Source organism: Aphelocoma coerulescens, chromosome 12 (genome assembly GCF_041296385.1).
Source record: "Aphelocoma coerulescens isolate FSJ_1873_10779 chromosome 12, UR_Acoe_1.0, whole genome shotgun sequence".
NCBI classification, from domain to species: Eukaryota; Metazoa; Chordata; class Aves; order Passeriformes; family Corvidae; genus Aphelocoma; species Aphelocoma coerulescens.
The window spans coordinates 13,886,713-13,900,091 of NC_091026.1; the positions used below are offsets into that span (position 1 = coordinate 13,886,713).

Consider the following 13,379-nt stretch of genomic DNA (forward strand, 5'->3'; position numbering starts at 1 on the left):
GTGCTATTTAGAATCTGCTTGTAAGGACTGAGTAGGCTGGGTTGGGTGAGAGCACTGAAGCATGGAGTGAGGGCACAGCCATTCCTATCTCCGAGCATCCGAGCTCTTTTCACATGAACTGGAAGGGGCCCTGTGTCCCCAAGGAAGCACAGGAGTCAAGGACTGGGAGAAGTTAGCAAAATCCATTGACATTAATCCAAATTAACCTTTGAACACCTCATGTTTTCTGAATGCAGTTTTTTAAATGGCAGCAGACAGCGGTAAATGATCTTGTTTAATATCTCTAGCTTCAGTGAATGTGAAACATGAGTATGAAATCTCCTTATTGTTATAATAAATATCTGGTTTAGCCTGATAAGAGGTGAGATGGTTCATAAAATGCTGGATGAGTAAGCCTAAAGAATCTGTTTAATTGAATCTTCTTTTTTACAATGTCAGAATAGTTGAAAATAGAGATCTGGGGAATTGTGGTAAAACGCTGTTTTGGCATTTTCTCATTGGTGAGCTGGGCTGATGATGATCCTGTTTTGTGTCCCCATAAAACCAACTGAAGACAAGTCACTCCTAACAGCAAATGAGGCATTTTCATATAAACCTTTACTATATGAAAATGTGTGTGAGTTGGGAGACACATAGCTTAATTTCATAGGTCAGATAAGGATGTGAGGTTGAATTTAACCATACTGTCTGAAATAGCAGGAAATGTGTTTCTTAATGTCACCATTTTTCCTTTTCTTTTAGGAACTGTTATATTGCATAGGGAACATTTAGCAGTTGTGTCTCTGAATCCCTGTTGTTTACTGATGTGACCTTTTATAGCTTTCAAATGTGGTGGGTCTTTTTTCCCCTATGTAAAATGAAGCATAAATTTAAATTTCCTTTCCCATTCACACTGGCATAGCTTTGTTTTACACAAGCTGAACAAGTATCCTTGCCCCGAATGAGTAATCTGCTGGAGCTGGTAATATGAGAAAAGGCTCTGAAAAAGGTTAGTACGTGCTACATTCAAATACCCATATTGCATATACAAGACCTTTGGTTTAGATGACAAAGTAAGAAGATAGAAGCACAAAAAAAGTGATTAGCTATCAGGAATTTTTAAACCCTAAGCACTTCAAAGCAGGTTAACAGATAGTTAAGGGGATCATAAATCTTATGCCTAGGTAATAAATACCCACATTATACTCACCAAGTACAAAGAAATGCTTATTTCTTCATGCATAGGTATGAGCTCTGACCTATAGATTTCTGGAGTTCTTGGAAGTTACTTCTCATTTTATGTCATGTTCTTACTATTTCCTGCCATGCTGCAGCTTTCTCATCATCTGGGAAGAATCATGTCAAGTTGTCAAACAGACTAATTGGTTTAATATTTTGCAATTCTTTCACTTGAAAACTGATTCTTAGCTGGTGATAAAATCACTTTTGTTTTAAATGTTAGTGCCTTTGACAGATAGAAGTATCAGATACTTTGATAGGATTTTCAGAATCGCCTGTGGGTTTTGGACATTTAATTCCCATTAATTTCTGAGATGTTCTTTGCTTCCCTCGGGACACTTTCAAAATCTCAGCCTTTGTAAACCTGGAAATGGCTGGTTTTAAAATCTTTTCAGTTTCAACTTAGTGGAAAATCTGTTTCTCGCCCAGTTTCTACAGCTTTAAATGGAAGGTAGGCCTTTTCCTTGGAGCGCTGGGCAAGGGAGGCAGCCAAAACAAGCAGAAATGGGATCACAGTGACAAGCCTCACTGAGATCCTGATGCCTCTTTGGGAGGGAGCTCTGTTTGCTTTTGCAACCCTTTGGGCAGAGTATACATCCTCTCCTCGACATGAGCTGCTTCCCACCGGGACTGAGGGGAGGAGGGAGAGGGCTTAGAGGCACAGAAGTCACCCAGAGAGGACTGCTGTGGTTCCCGGTGCTGTGCTGCTCCTCCCCATCTCCCCATGCAGGGAGGCACGCAGAAATTCCTGGTGGTCTTGGCTAAAATGTGGTGGTGGAAGAACAGGGTAGATCTCAGTTCCCTTGACTTGTTATGTTTTGTATGTTGGAGCACTAGCCCATAATAGAAGGACACTCAGCTGGAAGGCTGCAGCTCTCAGGAAGAAGGCTGGTATTTGCTGCAAAACCTTCCCTGCGGTTTTGTCTGGAACATAAAGCTTGAGGAGCTTAGTAAATTCTGGGTTAAAACTCATGAGTGAATTCAGAGACAGACAATATGGCCTATGAAATCCGGGCTGATAACTGTGAGGAAGCAGAATGTGTAAAACAATGGGGCTGGAAGCAGGCTAGGAGCATGGAGCCAGCTGTGGAGCCTTGGGCAAGCCTGGGAGTTGAGATACATGTGATGAAAGCAGACTGGTCCAGTAGGGAAATTCTGCCTGAAAACTTCACTTCTGCCCTGAAATCATCAGCCTTCATCTCTGTATTGCTGACATTTCTTGGCTCAACAGTTTGACTTGTCAGTAGCAAAAGACAATGTGAGAAAAAACATTTTGCAATTCATGTTGTTCCTTTGTGTTTGTTCAAAATGGCTGCTGGGCAAGGGAGACAAAGTCTTTTTCCGAAGTTTAAGAAAGGGAAGCACAGCACAGTGGCCTTGGGTCATACTGTGTAGTCTGTCTGTGTTCAGCCTTAGCAATGATCCTCCAGGAGTTGCTCTGGAATGCCTGAAGCTCCTGAATGTTTTCCTAAATGGGCCTTTTCCTCATCAAAAGGAAGTGTATGGAGACAAAAGTGACCTTTGAAGTGGTGTTGGGGTTGCAAAAAAGTACATTGCTGTTGATCAGAGACACCGTTGTAAAAATACAGAGCTTCCAGTGTGCTATCTTCATTTTTCTGCCTTGCATTTGTCTGCTGGTAATAAAGTCCTGTCCTTCGTCTTCTGAAGCACCAGAGAGATGTGCATTATGAAAGGAGTGATCCTGAGGCCACCAAAGAGTCCCATTTTTTGTTGTTGTTTATACCAAGGTATTATGTTATACTATTGGCAAAGTAATTTTCAGCTCCAAGTGAGACAAGATCAGTCACAGTGGTTTTCACAAGATTGATGTGAAGAGCTAGTGGTGCTAATTAATCAGAGATGGAGAGAGCGTGTGCCTGCATACTCAATTAGTGTAACATTTCCTAAATTGGAACGGCTCTGCCATATAGTAATACTATAGCAAAGCCTGAAGGGTGCAGGGATACAATTCATAATGCACCACCTTAACTTGTTACCTGAACGCTGGCACCCTGAGACACCACTGAATGCTGAGCCCAGAGTGATTTTCTATGGTAGGTGCTGCAGAGCTGGGAATCGCCAAAAATTCTGGAAAGGCAGCATTTCCTTTTATTTAGATGATGTTATATAACTAGGCTCCTTAATTATATTTTTACTTACACAGAAAGAGGACTTGGTGTTTGTTACAGTAAATCATCTTTGACATAAACAATACTTAGTTATGGCTGCTTTTCACTGTTCTTTGAAATCCAGTCTCTTTTAAGAAAAACTGCAGGTTGTGAGAGCTGCTACAATGCTATAAATAACAATAAAGTGGTAGCCAGATTTGTTTCAATACTGCACATGGAAGCTTAAAAATGAAACTGATCTCTAATGTAAAAAAGGTGGAGATCATAAGATAGAATACTTTCTGTGCTTGATATCTAAATGAATTTCATTCTTAACCTCTAGTATTTGTATTTGTTTCTTCTTATGTTATGGTAAAGGTACTTTTTTTGCCTATAGGTAGAAAAACCTATAAGCCATTGTGACCTGAAGTAGCAGAAGATTTTAGTTAAGTCTTTGAAAATAAACTGATTTAGCGGCATAGCAGCTTTAATTTTATCCAGATTTGTAGTTTACATCAGGCACAGCTGCTGAGTAAACCTGCAGAATGAATTAGAAATGGATTAATGAAGCTCTAAGACAAATACATCAGAATATTTTAAACAGCTCTCAAGGAAACAGTTTTATTTAATTTTAGTCAGGTAATGGCTTTATACTCTGAGCAAAATCAAGTAAAACAATAGACCCAAATTCTAAATTGACATCCGACGTATAATTCTTCCACAGGTTTTTGAAGTATGAAAAGCCATATAATTATTTTCTGACTAGTGAAATTGGTTCATATGGATTATGAAGAAAAGGAGCCCTCCCTAACAAGTACGGTCTGTGGCAGCTGGCCTGGTACCTGCTACACCCTTCCACTGGCTGTAAAACCAGAGATACAGTCCAATTCCATTTGTAGTTATGCTGCTGTAAATCTGGAGTAAATTCATTGGTTTGATCCAGCATTAGAAACCTAAGTTACTTTTCTCTCCCAGACTCTCTCATTTCAGGCCATGTTCAATGCAATGTAGTGTGGATGAACTGTGATATCTTTGATCTCTAAAGTCAGAAGTAGGTCACTGATGTTTGATTCTTGAAGGGAAAGTACTCAGTTCAGCAGCCCGAGAGGGGGAAAGGAGGGGTGATATCTGCTGATAGACTTATTCAACTTAAGAAATCTTTAAGCTGATTGTCTGCCTTCTTGAAATTTCTGTCTTGTTTCTGCTGAAACAGTCCTTGAAAACAGGAATTTCTCACAGGTTTGCTGGAAGAACCTGGGAACTAGTTTCTCTCTTCGTCTTTGGGTTGTTGTTGCAATTCTCTGATCATGTGTCACTCCTGTAGCATGGCTGACACAACAGGAGCTGCCAAGCAAATTTAAGAAAATGCCAGTGGGTTTATTGGTCTTAATCATCCTGCTGTAGTTAAACTGCTGCAAATCTCTTATAATTCAGAATATCCTCCTTTTTGCAGCTTGGCTGAAGTGTTACTACTCAAAAATTTAATTTGTCAGGAGGAAGATTGTACCTGTGTGGAAGGAGTGTTGGCCTCCCACTGACAGACAATTTTGCCGAGTTGCTCTAGAGGATGACTGTTGAAGCTGGCTAGAGATGGATTTATTCTTTGTTCTGCTTATTTGTGGCTTGGTTTCTTATGCTTGCTCTACAGTTGAACCTGTTCCTTTAAGAAGTTGAGAAGGGATCAGGAATGCTTAACAAAAGAGCAGGTACTTGGGAATATGGATAGAACAGTGTTTGTGAGAAATAATTATCCTTGCCTTACACTCGAGGCAGACAACGTACACTCTTCACCTAACCAAACATAGGTCAAACTGAGCTTAGCTCACTCTTGAGAGATGAGAAAAGTCTGTGCATGTAATTAAATTCTAATGCAGTGGAACAAATCCTCTGGTTGATGTTCCAGAGTAGATTGTTATTCTAAAAATGCTACGGAAATTAGAGAGTAGATATAGGAGTCTGTCTTGGCCCACTCTTTCTTCAAAATTGGTTAAATTTTGAATTGCTCAGAATTTCATGACCTTTGGCATTTAACATGGCTTGTCTGCCTCAGAGTTACCAGCTCCACACCCTGCAGAATCACCTCGAGCAGCATATACTTTTATTTTCTCATTGCAGTGACTTGGCTGTGCTTAAAGTCAGTGTGAGTAAAGAGAAATAAAATTCAAGTCAATAAAATATAATAAATAGTGTCCCTGTTATAGGTACAAAACAATACTGCTGTACCTCAGTCATGCAGTTGTACAACAGAAAATGCTTAAACAAAATCCTGATCTTTGACAATTCAGCATGTGTTTTTTCCATTTCTGTGTGACTTGATGGTTTAGTCTAAAAAAGCTCCCATTCTGTCTCTTAGACTATAATTTTTCAGTCTTTGTTCCTACTGCTTTGAGTCCTGTAATCAATCCCAATTATCTCCATGTCTCTGCAACTGATTTCAAAGGATGGTCTCATGCCATACCTAAAGCCACTGGGGTTACCAATTAGGTAAAATATTGCTGAGTGGGTTAACGTATTAGCAACCTTTGTTCAGAATATTTTTGTGAAGATAGTATGAGTTATTAAATGGCTGAACAGGGACACAACTTTTGTTATTAAATGCAGATGACTGAAAATTGAGATAGGTCTTCTAATTGCATGGACAAACATCCCTGGAAGCTGTTTCTGTTCAAGCCATTGTGCTTGGATAAAAGGAGTTTGTGGTAGACATTGTTTTTTATGAGATGGGAAATGTGAATTGTATGAAATGTGTTACTTTAGTGTCATTTGTTATGTATTGATGTTTTCAAACTTTTCAGAATGAAACATAATCCAACAGTAGGCTATAATGATAGGGTTGTTTGGGTTTTTTTTCTTTGTATGGGAGTCACTTATTTCTTGTCTTTATCTCACTGGTTTAATCTTAGCCTTGACATTAACTATGCCATTCTGGTGTTCTCAGTGACTTTTGTGAAACGGTGATGTTTCAGCCCCCTTTCTAAAGGAGCAGGCAATGACTTCTCATGAACACAGCTCCTCAGGGAGGAAACACCTTTTGATCCATGAGAGGAGGAAGGAAAACTAGCATGCTATAAGTCTCACAAGTAAAAAATATGCAAAATCATGGACCACTGTCCTGAGCATTTCTCCTGTTCACAAGTTCTGATGCCGTCTCTCTGGGAGCAGCTGTGTCAGGGTTCTGCATGCTCTTTTTGCTGATGGATGCACTGAAGGATGGCTGTGTGCCAAGAGAACCTGGCACAGAGGAACTGGGGGGCAGTTTGCAAAGTTACCTTTCATGTACAGCATGAGGTAATTCATGTACAACAGAGCTGAATGTCCCTTTCTAGCACCTTTCAGGCTTAGGGAATAAGTTGCTGTTTAGGATCATTTGTGAATCCACTGAGCCTAGTGAGCCTCCTTATGAATCAGTGTTATCCAGCCTGGACACACGGGCTGTCTGCCTGGTGGGAATGAATGCTTAGGTCCTGAACCAATGGTAGTATCTGGGATTTTCATTCTCTGTTTACCAGCTGGTCAGAAGTGTGACTGAAAGGCACAAATTAAAATCTAAAGAGAGCCTTAAAGGAAGGGCCAGGCAGATGGAGATCAGTGTAGAGACTGGTGAAGGGGATAGAAAGACATCAGACACAACTTGTACTGTTGCCCTCAGGCTGCATCTGTTATTGGAAATAAAACTTGGGGTTATCAATATTGTCACTTGTCAGAATGTATAAGCTGACAAAAAGCAATGCTCATGTCTCTAAACATTTTCATGATAATGCATTTTCTGTTTCAGTATTAGGACATGTCTCTGTGCTGCAACTTCAGCTGTAACACAGACACTGAACATGTGAGGAATTGTGTGTAGTCACACCGCTGTTCAACATCATGCATTTGCTGTTAATCATTGGTGAATTGTATGCCAGACCAGCTGTACAGTTTAATTTCTGCCCTCTGTCCATTGGCAAATAGCATGACTGTGCATATTGAGTCATATTATGGATATTTTACAGACAGTAGCTTTCTTATAACCTTATACCCAGGGCTATGTTTGAGTGGCTTATCATTGGCTATATATCTACAAAATAAATTAAACACAGTTATGTATAACAAAATTACTTTTTAAGTAAAGCAGCGAAGTGATTATGGTATTTTTAATAAGCAAAGTATTTTAAAACTACTATGGTTTCCTTTTATTTTGCAAGTGAATTAGTATAATTATATGTTTTAGTTACTAAAATAAAAAGACAAATTGCAAACAATGTTTTTATTCTATTAACAAACTGCTAAAATGTTGAGTCTTTAAGTGCATTCAACTAAGCAGGAAAGGATGAGGTTAAAATTAAGAGAGCAGTCAAGACATGGGATGTAGTTAAAAAGAGGTTGTATTGGAAGCTAAGACACACAACGGTCCTTGGGGTAGGAGTTCTGCATGGTAGAGTGTGTGTGCATATATACTGACAGTCTAATAGGGAATGTGTTAGAAAAATGGCTTTTTATGTGAAGTGCTGTTTACAAAATGTTTATTACATAAATTCTCTTCTGCTTTTGATTAGTGTTTGCATGTAAAGACTTTATTTTATATGTCCTTTTATAATTTTATATAGAAACAGCCAAAGCCTAAAGAATTTTGCACTGTTTGTATAATAAATCAGTCCTGATGGTCTTAATTTGATCGGTAATTAAAAACAAAGTTAACTTGGTACTTGACTGAGATGTAAAAATGTTGGTAATTCAATGTTTCTATCTCCAGAACAGTAAAGTTTTGGTGGTTTGGTTTATGTTTGCATTTCACAGTCATTCCAAGAAGTTGAATCTTATGTCTATGGGGTTTTTTTTTGGTTTTTTTCCTTTGGATAAATTGATTTTGATTTATGCAAATAGGTGACAAGATACACATAGATCTGACTATGTTTACTGTGAGATATGCAGGAAGCTGTGTAACATTTTAAAGCTTTTGTGGGGGGGTCTTGGCATTCTGCACTATGTGGTTGTGAGTGGTTGTGTAGTGAATTCTACAGAACTGTGTTGTTGCATAAGGGACTGGACACCAATATCTTCCTATTCATATAAATTCCAGGGATACTGGAAGTGTGGTATAGTCTGAGTCCCTGTGTAGGATAGGCATAGAAATCTCCCCAGTGTTTGCAATGCCAAGAAGCCCTTGCTAATGTTTGTTCTTGGCATAAACACCGGCTGACATGACAGTAGGTTGGTAATTCCCCTGGCTGCCAGGTGAAGCTGCTTTCTTCCCAGCCACTCTGGGCTGGCATGTGCTGGGTATGATCCAGGAGCTCTCAGAGTCCCCTGGTCAGCTATTGAGCAGGGAGCCTGTATGGCTGACAAATTGACTTCTGCCCTATTGAAATTAAAAACAAATAAATAATTGTTACAGGGTGACTGTGTATTGTAGTATTAGTAATAAATCCATGGTAAATTATATTTATACAAAGCAAGGAGGTGCCATGTATCTTTGGTAATTTATATACACAAACTGGCAAATTACTGAGCTAATGTTAATTTGTGGGAGGTTGTCAACCTTGCTCTGCAAGATAATTTAGATTAGACCTTGTACGATTCCAGTGCATTCACATGGAGCTGGGGAAACAGTAAAAATATTAATAAAGGAAATAAAAATGGAAATGCTTATGGGAAAGAAAAGGGCCCATACATCCCTGAATAAATCTTATCCCTTACAGTCTGATTTATTTCTCAGTTCTCATTCTATTCTAGGATATTTTCTATAGTTTTCTAGCCTGTGCTCATCACCATGGTTTTTGAACATTTTCAGGTAGTCCATTAAGTAGTGCAACGTTCATCAGATCATTATACCCTGTCACTGAGGAGAGGATTAAATAGTGATTGCAGCAGACTGGAGAATAAATGGAGATGAGTTTTAGTGGCATATGGCCTTGATAGAATATTGGTTCTTTACCTAAATTTGGGGGAGTTTTTTCCCTAATGTATTTGACTTCTTAAAAAATAAAATTTTACAATCCACATACTTATAAGGAGAATTACCTATCTCTTACTAGGAATTATCAAATTACATGTAATAATTAAATAAAAAAATGTTAGAACCTGTATGTCTATCTGAGGAGAAAAGACTAAAACATCATTATTTAAAAAATACTATGTGAGTAAGCCGTCAATCTCCAAGGAAGAGGTGAGGAATAGAAAAATTACTGAAATATATTGAGATATTAATACATCTGCTGTAGGGGAAAACAAACCAGAAAATTCCATCTTCTGCTAGTTAAAAAGGAAAAAACTCCATCTGCCAGCACCTGAGATTGAAGGGAACACAAATGAACATCAACTAAAGTTATGATAAAATATTAAAGAAAAATTTTAAGCTATTCCCATGCAGCATCCACACTTCACTGCCAGTATGTGCTCAGGGATACAGAAGACTGTTGCTAGATTATGTCAGTTTGCTGGAGCTAGATGGAAAAATTCAGAAGTTATATAAGGGTTTTCAAACACAGATACTGCATCCTGTCAGGAAAAACAACTGTTGGGAATGGTGATATGTAAAGAGTTAGATAAATTTTTAATTCACTAAATTCATTACTTTTTTGAAGGCTTTTGACTACGTAATTTAGAGGAAAGTTTTCCAGAGTGGTGGTGTTATGCAATCTTTGCCTTTTTTAAAATATAACAAAAATTTTAGGAAACCAACCTGTTAAGATACTTGTCTTCACCAAGTTACACATTTTTCATTTATAGTTATTTTTAAAGCAATCATTTAAAACCTTAGTGGGGAGAAACTAGCAAAACCTGTGTATTCAGCTGAGAGAGATTTGTGGCCAGAGTTTTCCAGGTGATATTGATAATGGTCAGGATTATAAGAGGAGCCAAGGGGGCTGAAATGTAGGTTTTGGAAGGGCTGCTGGAGTGAGGGGAGCAGTGGTATCTGCAAAGGTTTTGCACCTGCTTGTATGTGGCTGTTCCAGAATTTAAAAGGTAAAAGTTTAAAATGGGAGATTGTCCCATAGTGTAATAGGCTTAATGCTGGTTCTGTAATTACAGATGCTCTTGTAGCAGAGCCAGCCTGGAAGGGGGAGGTGGGAGCACCCTTGGGGTTGTGCTGCCTGGGGTTGGCTGTCCCTGCTCTGTTCCTGGCACCCTGTGCTGTCAGAAATGCAGGAACCGGGGGTTTGGCAGTGAGGGAAAGCAAACGTTAATGTGAAATGTTGGAATGCCACCATCGGAGAGTGCAGAGACTGCTTCTGGAATGCTGCTGAGTGTGGATGTTTCTCATAAATGGGATGACATTTAGTGGGTGTGTTGTGTGTGCCTGCTTTGCAGCAGAAACAGATACAGAAAGAGCAGAGCGAAGTGCATTCCTTCAGTGCATTACTCTGCTACCTTTTTCTTTAATTTGTTTAAAGAAACTTATTATTTGTTAATCTTCTGGTTTTACTGCAACAATTAGTTTAGCCCCACTGTTCTCTCCAAAAGTGCTTGTGATGAGCAGTTAATTAGGAAATCACTTTATCACAGATTCTACAATGCAGTTTGTTGATTGACCAATGACAATATACAGATAATTACCTGTAACTCTTTCTGATTTATCTTGTTTTACAGTGAGCTACATTTAATAATACTAACCTTGCTTTGCCTCCAGTCTAGAGACTTGTTTTAGTAATCATTACTTGCAAAGACAGCTCATTTGTGCCCTGATTCACACCCATCAACCCCAGAGAGGTCAGGCCTTTCACATTTGTTTTTTCCATTTTAAGCAAAACAATGTGTTGATAGAGAATATGAAAATGAAATACTCCGGAATTTGTGTGTGAAGGCTGCTCATGGGAACAAGGGCATTGCCTCACAGCTTCTGGAGAGTTTTACTCAAGGGAGCACTGCTGCCTCAAGATGATAGGGACTACTTTCCTTCTGCTAAGTGATCCAGTTTGGCTGAAATTTGAAAAGCTACTTTTGACCAATTTGCAACCTGAAGCACAGATCAGGTTGCTTAATTTCTCAGGCTGATGATTCTGTCCACCTGTCTATCCTCACAAACATCTTTGTATCTGCTGGCATAGTTCCTGAGTGTCATGGGATGGGAAAAGCAGGGTTAGGAGTGTTCAATACATTGTAGTTTGACAAATTTCATGAAAACCAAAGGCAGGGTAGAGAAGCACCTCTCTGTTGATGCCTCACCCTCAAAGGAATGGTGCTGCAGAGACTGCGGTTTCATTAGACACCAGAAAATCCCCTGGGGAAGCAGCTGCTGTGAGTTCCTGGACTGTGGGATGGGGGAACCTTAAATCAGATTACACACAGTGTTAGATACTGGTGGAGATAACCACAAAATGCAAAATCCATCACAAATCCAAATCCATTACTTTGCTACCCAGCTGCCCATCATGCGTGCAAGAGTCTGTTCCTGTGCGATCCTGAACACATTTTGCTGCAGAAGAGTCTGATCACTTGTCTTTGGTCTCTCCAGGCCCTTATGGGGATTTAGAGGGTTTTATGTTGCATAGTCAAACCTCTTCCAAGTAGACATTAGTGGAGAGGAAGTGAGAAATCATCCTGTGACAAGTTTTACTCATGAAATTTCAGAAGTGCTTCCGCCTGCGTGTGCCAAGTAAGGAAAACTCCCTCTATTTACATGCATTGTCTTTGGGTAGCAGTGACAGAGAGAACTGACCACTGGGTTTTCTGGGAAAGAAAAGGGCACTATCAGGGAAGATACTGGAAAAATTAATTAGAATGCTAAATGAGCCAATATTTTACTGTCATTACTTTAGCTTTCTTAGGGAAAGAGATAACATTAATTGCCTATCAGAGAAATGGTGGAGGATTATGACAAATGGATGTATGGGATACAGGATGAACATTCCGATACAGGACAAATAGGGCAAAACAAATAATAATAATTTGTGAATGTACAATGGTTGGAAATAGTTGAAAAATGTTTTAAAAATTTAATTAATCTTGTATATGTGAGCATGCACATGCATTTTTTTTTATTGGATTAGCAGGGACATCTTTCAGAATTATGAAATACAAGCTGTATTCTCCAATACTGAGAGCTCTTATAATTGCCAGAAGTACAGTAAATGTCCCTATCATTCTCTGGGTTTAATCTCAGCATAATTAGCTCCTTGCACAATAGAGTGTTTAATTTGAATGGCTGCCAAGGCTCATTAAGTGAGAGAAGTAGTTCCTGAGATCTCTGTTGTTAAAATTGTGATTCTCATATGAGAGAATTTTCACTGGAGGTGTCACAAGGTTCTTTTTGATATTCCAGAATTAATTTTAGGCAGGAAACTAAATATTTAAAGAGATACTGCTGTATCTTTCTACCAGATGGCAGAAGTTGGACTTCACACCTTGCTCAGAAATGGATCTGTATTCTAGCTGATTTTTCAGAGCAAACTGGGGCAAAACCACTGTGTACTCAGCATTGCCTTGAGCAGGGAAAGAGAATATTTTTCTAAGGAGGAGTATCTATCCATTTTTGTGTTAATTGCAAAATAAAGATTCTTCTTCATTTGGAGAATAGGAACCCTTACAGTGAATATGACTGTGATTTATTTGTAATAATGAAATTCTTTCATTAGATATTTTCAATTGTATTTTTCTTGACTGTGATTATCTCTGTTCTGCTTCCTTGAGTTGTTTTCCCACTGCAAAAATCTATTTCCGATGCCTGCAGTGGGACTCTGGTGCTGACTGAAGGCAGTTGTGTTCCTCCTCTTACCTGACAATTACCTGTGACTCATTCATACTGTCACCCAAATTATAGCACTGCTAGACTGCATTATTGTGATGGATCTCATATGTCTGGTTTTTTTCAGATTAGAATACTAACAGTGCTACTTCATGTTGCCTCTAGACTGAAACTGGATGTCAAAGGCTGTACCAAAACTGTGTGAAAAATATAAAAAGCCAGCTGGTATGTTTGTGGAGTTGGAGGCGATTCTGTGCAGACTCACATGCTGGTTTACACCTTTGGGACCTTGTCTGTGTTGCCTGTTGCTTTAGGAGTAAGATAGCTATGTAAATACGAGCTGATGTGAAGAAAAAAAGCCTCTCAAAAACCAGCTGATGTATCTGTGG

At 39.0% G+C, this 13,379-nt stretch overlaps 1 protein-coding gene across 3 annotated transcripts in view; it reads left to right on the top strand.

Moving 5' to 3' along the window:
• PTPRG (protein tyrosine phosphatase receptor type G) overlaps positions 1-13,379 on the top strand; it is a 402,469-nt gene that overhangs the window by 145,064 nt on the left and 244,026 nt on the right. The window contains exon 1 of one of the 3 annotated variants that reach the window (XM_069028208.1): positions 10,180-10,271. The exons of 1 other annotated variant lie outside the window; for it this stretch is intronic. In XM_069028208.1, coding sequence (XP_068884309.1) covers positions 10,247-10,271 — 25 coding nt within the window. In that variant the 5' untranslated portion in view covers positions 10,180-10,246. Of the gene's footprint in view, positions 1-10,179; positions 10,272-13,379 lie in introns of those variants that run through there. One more of the 3 variants, XM_069028209.1, reaches the window with a different exon arrangement.